This window comes from Trematomus bernacchii, unplaced genomic scaffold (genome assembly GCF_902827165.1).
Source record: "Trematomus bernacchii unplaced genomic scaffold, fTreBer1.1, whole genome shotgun sequence".
NCBI classification, from domain to species: domain Eukaryota; kingdom Metazoa; phylum Chordata; class Actinopteri; order Perciformes; family Nototheniidae; genus Trematomus; species Trematomus bernacchii.
In genome coordinates, this window is record NW_022987588.1 from 7,113,308 (window position 1) to 7,119,307 (window position 6,000).

At 39.7% G+C, this 6,000-nt stretch overlaps 1 protein-coding gene across 1 annotated transcript in view; it reads right to left on the reverse strand.

Moving 5' to 3' along the window:
* Window positions 1–6,000, reverse strand: part of LOC117481054 (kalirin-like) — a 129,857-nt gene that overhangs the window by 94,247 nt on the left and 29,610 nt on the right. The window contains 1 exon segment of the mRNA XM_034128531.1: window positions 4,126–4,200. Within this exon segment, the coding sequence (XP_033984422.1) occupies window positions 4,126–4,200 (75 nt within the window).

The window sequence follows — 6,000 nt, forward strand, 5'->3', positions numbered from 1 at the left end:
CAAAAGGGAATTCATCCTGATAAAAAGTATTGTATAACAGTAGTTGCAGTAGTTGTTGTTGTTGATGTGGGAAAGTAGTAGCAGTACTAGTTGTCAAAGCACTGGTAGTAGTAGCTGTAGCAGAAGTTGTAGACCTACTGTAGTAGCAGTTGTAGTAATAAAGTTCAAGCTTGAGTTCAGTTGAGGAACTATTATGTTGCATGCTCAGGCCACTGTTTTATTTCTCATGTATCCTGCCATTCACTCCTTTCACACATGCCAACTCATCCTTTCCTCTGCTGTCATTGTCTACAGCTGTCAATCATGATTATGAATTGCTCACATCTATCCAGCAGCATAACAACACACCTACATTGTGAGCCTATCATCTTGCTGCTCTCTCTTGTTAAATACGATTCTCTCTCTGTCTGTAGTGTGTTCATGGTGATGTGACACGAGCCCCCTCCACCTCCCAATCACCGCAGAGACTTTGCAGATTCATCAGCATTGTAATTGTAATCATCCTCATCAGCCTTTCAGTCTCAGCAGGATCATCAGCCACCTCCGTCACTAGTGTCTGCACTGATTGGGGGATTATTCTTCTGCTGCTCAGGGCACACAGTTACATTCTACTTTATAATGCAAAACACTTTGAAGAAGTTGAATTATTTTTAAGTTATTGCCGTCACTTTTCAAATTACAATGTCCTTTTTTCTAATATAGTGCAGCTCTGATATGTATATTGAAAGCAGTCCTCTGTTTATTTCAATGTGACAGAGAAATACAATATTTTGACGTTTACACCAATGAATAATTGTTTTTCTTATTTTTTGCTTTTGTTTAGCGGGATTGCAAGAAAATTGGATATCAAAATGGCCCTTTTACAAGACATGGTGGGGCGTGTGGCGTAGTGGGTTGTCCGTAGGTGTTGGGATCAGGGGGTCACAGGTTCAAACCCCACTGCAGTCAGCATGTCGTTGTGTCCCTGGGCAAGACACTTCACCCCAAATTGCTCCTGTGGTGATTGTCCACAGTATTGAGTATGTAAGTCGCTTTGGATAAAAAGCATCTAACAAGTGACATGTAACATGGGAATGTTGGGATATCCATAAAAAAGGGTGTGTGTATTGTATTACTGTAAAATGTAAATTAATTCCAGTTTAAGGTACAGTAACCCCCCTAAAAAACACAGAGCCGCCCAACATAAGGAATCCCAATTAACTCATTTTAGTATTAATAGTAGAAGTAGAAGTAGTAGTAGTAGAAGTAGTAGTAGTAGTAGTTCTAGTTGTGACAGTAATTTGAGCAGCACTACTTATACAACTGGTCTAGCAGTTGTTCATGAACATTGAAGGATAAAGAATAAAACACTTTTTTATGTTCAAGATAGAATTCAAGCGTCAGCCTGAACAAAAACACATGTCATTTATTTCTCATGCAGTACATGATAAATCCTTTAAAATAAAAAATGACACACAAATTGGAAAATCAATGGAGAAACCATTAGAGAACTGAAATGACAGAGCAGACTTTACTCTAGGAAACCACTGTCACTGCATTATCAGCAGGCAGACCGTAGCAGTGTTAATCTGCACATTACTTCACACTAATAGCTTTGGTATCTCTGTATCTGTAACTTAACTCTCACCACGGCTACAGCAGCCAGTAAACACTCTCCAAAGTCTCCGAAAGTGATCCGAGATACAAACTCCCGCCCTCCCTCTCTCTGATAAATGATGTGTTTAGAGATGTTTTGGTTAGATTAATGTAAGAAACACAAACCACACTGTTTATGAAACAGCTACTCAGTCGTGGAAAATCGGGTCTGTGTGTGGGTGTGGGTGTGTGTGTGTGTGTTGTGTGTGTGTGTGTGTGTGTGTGTGTGTGTGTGTGTGTGTGTGTGTGTGTGTGTGTTTAACTGTGTTTAACTGTGTTTAACTGTGTGTTTTGGGAGGGAGCACGCTGCTGTAATCTAAGGAGGAATCTTGATGACAGATTGTTGTTGGCCTTCTCCATATATCACTGTCTCACTTACTTTCTCTTTGTCTCTCCCTTTAAAAAAATTAGAGGGTAACATTTTCACCGGTGTACATTACTAAAATATGGAAGGAAAGAACCAGGCCCATTTTAAAAACAGCACTTAAATCTTGTACCACTGCGAGCAATTAGTATGTAGGGAAAACATGCCATTCCAATACTGTATTATGATCATGCAGTAAATTATTCCAAGGTAATTATTGTTGCCCACATTTTTTGTTTTCCCCCCAGGAAGAATTAAATGTTCTGATTTAGATTCTTATTTTATTCAGTTTTATTTGAGCCATTGAACCAACGATTATTTTCATTATTATGATTAAATAATATGTCTACAAAAGATCTCCAAACCCAACAAATATTATTTAAAAGTGTAACTACTGTAGGGAATGCCCGGTATTTTCTTTTGATAAATCATTCCACCTTCATTTTTTACATAAAATACCAAGAGCCATTTTGTACATTGCATTACATTCAGTATACACAGAACAAATTATGACTTTTTAAGAAGCCCTATTGTGCTTTTTGTGATTTTATATATGTTCTGTGCATGTAAATGGTCTGCAAAGGCATTTCAATTTAAGAAACAACCAAAGCAGATGCGGCTAGTTGTTGTCCACAACCTGGGAATGAACGTGGAACCGAAGAAGAAGTAGGACAATTTGGCTGCAAAAAGAAATGTCTGTTGTTTCGAAATAAAGCAGGGACAGAAAGAATTATGTTGACCAAAAACTGGTGTTTGGTCAATATCTCCTGTTTTGTTTCAAATTGCAATATACTGTATATATCGTGGAACAAAATGTATATCCAAATGTCAGGTCATGTGACGTTGGATCTTGTTTGTGTAGAATCCAAGTACTGGCTGAGTGTTTGTGAATATGACGGCCTGTGGAGTGAAACAGTTCCTGAATCTGCTCTCGCTGCTTGTTTTGGCAAACAGAGAGCTGCAGCGCCGGAGGGAAGTTACGCTCAAGGGTGAGAATATTCTTCGATGATTTTCCCTGCCCGCTTCCTGTCTCAGGAGGTGTGACGGTCCGGGTCCACACCAGTGATCTCTTCTGCAGTCCTGAACGTTGAAAGGCGGACACAGCGCTGTGAAGTTTGATCATTGAGGGTGGTTCCTCCTGAAGACCACTCTCATATCCCCAGTTTTGCAGACTTGTTACTGTCTTTGATGAGGGGGTGGACATTGAGGAGTTGACAAAGGAGGTCCAAGACCAGCGAGAGATTTGTGATGTATTTAATAAACACCCTAAGGCTAACAGTTGCTGCTTCTGTATTTGGCTGAGTTAGGAGAGACTCCTGGAGATGATGGATGTGTCAGACCTTGTTTTCTTTTATTACTCCCAAGTTTTTGGTTTTAAAAGTAATTCACAAGGCACTTTACTGTAGCTCTTAGGTCTTAAGTCAGAGACAAGTTAGAGACAGAGCAATGCTAGCTGCTGTAATTAACTTGCTGTATGAGATATAGTTAGCGTTGGATCATTTTAAGAACATTTTACAATGAATGAAGGTTAAAAAATCCAATCGGCTCATTAACAGGTGAAAACAAATCACACACTTCGGAAATGATGGTATGCGCAACTCTGCACCAATGTGACTCAGAGATGAACCCTTTTAGAATCATGAATCAACCCAAAATGTAATGTTATGTGACGAGTGATGTTCATTTAAATACAAAGTAATACATCTCAATTCTGGTGTTATCGTTATCATTGGAATTCCAGGTTAAATTGGTGACATGTCAAATTTATCGGGAATGAAGATCTGTTTGAATGCTGACATTATTGTTGGGCATTGTTTATTTGCTTTAATCTATCTATCCAGCTATCCATCTATCTATCTATCTGAAACAACATGAAGTCTCTTAACTTCTGAATTGGTTAATTTCTCATTAAAAACATTTATAAATAGTGTTTTTAGAAAGCACTTAAGCGGAAACTCTGGATTCAGAACATACGGTACAATTTAGGAGGACACCTTTTGCCTGACTTTCTGATGTGTTTTGATAAAGGTTTCTATGGTCTCAGTAACCTGGACGTGATCTCACACACCTCTAGCACACCCTATATAACGTGATGAATGTGATTTCACTATAGCACTGCAACTCACCTGACACGAAGGCAACTTTCTCCTTCAACACAGGAAGAACATCGGACGCCTTGATGCCCTCAGTCCTCGGTGACCCTGGAGAGACACAGAGGAAGAAAACAGTCAGTCACTGGAGCTTTTAGTATTAATCCCATTATCAGATCAACATTCCTGTGAGAAAGAACACACCCACACACTGAGAGATCTGGCTTTTACAAAGTTTTGTGTGTGTGTGTGTGTGTGCTTTTGTTCTTTTTGTCTTCAGCATTGACATTATGAGACTTTTACATCTCTGTTATTATTTCTAACAGTTGAGTATCAGCATTAGAACGTGTTTATTGTGAAAAAGGAGCACATTTAGTTCATCTTCTGTCCTCCATCCTTTGTAATCTTTTCATTTCTTTATGACTTCATCACCATAGTCTTGTCCCTGGTCTTGTTTGCTTTCTTTCCCTCTCAGTTCATCTGGTCATCCGTCCGTCATGTTATAAAATCTCTCTTCTGTCATACTTATTTAGGATCTGTTTACCCCCTCGCCTCTCTCTCAGTAGAAAACGAGGCCAACTGTCCATGCCCTGCTGTGTGTATGTGCATATGATACACTGTACTGGATGCAAACACACACACACAAACACACACACACACACACACACACACACACACACACACACACACACACACACACACACACACAACACACACACACACACACTACACACACACACACACACCCCACCCACCCACACACACACACACACACCACACACACACACACACACACACACACAACACACACAACACACACACAGCACACACACAACCATCACACACACACCACAACACACACCACACACACAACACACACACACACACACACACACACACACACACACACACACACACACACACACACACGACACACCACACACACACACACACACATTCCAAGAACCTTTCAGAGTGAAAAACGCTAAGTCGGTTAAATCTCTCTCAGGACAGAGAAAGAGAGAGAAAAGTCAATTCCATGTTCAAAAGTGCTGACATCAAAACCAACCTGATTTATATTCATGAAATGTAAAAGAAAAACAACAAAAAGAGAGGCTGAAGGGGTCATCTTGGTATGAAAACTCCCCATTTTGAGCTTGGTAAAGTTTGGAAACCTGTCAAAGAAATGTGTAATATCTTATATATTTCCACTCTGTAATTGTCTTGACAAATCTTGAATGCAACCGAGGCAATTTGATCCAAGCGACCATCTTTTAATTACTGTGTTAATGATGCACAGTGATTAAAATTGCTCTGCCACTTTTAGAGGTCACTGTGACACATGTGACCAATCAGAGCTGTCCACTGTTGTTTAGCAACTTAGCGTTTAGCCACGATCATTAATGTCTTTCAAGGTTAATGATCTCATTGATCAGTGCCATGCTGGCTCATGTCACAGTGTTTCAGTGGATTTCACAAATAGCATTGATTACACCTGATGCTGCCGTTTAACCCACAGTACCCAGGAGGATTGTTTTAAGCAGCAGGTGGCTCCCAGTAATGGAGTATTAACGGAATATACCAATGTTTTTGTTTAATTGAGCACCTTAAGCACACATTGTATGTACATTTAGGCTGTCCATTTCTAAATGCATGCCGTGTGACTATTCTTTGTATATTAACTGCAGTTTTTCATGTATACCAGTAGTCTGATACAATATTTACAGTTTGAAAGGGTGTTGAATTCAATTTGGTGATGATTAATGGTTTTTGTGTTAATGTAATAGCAGTTAAAACAGGACCGGTCAAATTTGACCGCGAACACCAAAGTAAGGGGGGGGGAAACTAAGACAACAGAAGGGTTACAAGAGACACATTAGGCAAGTTGTCAGGTTCACCCTTGAAAATGTT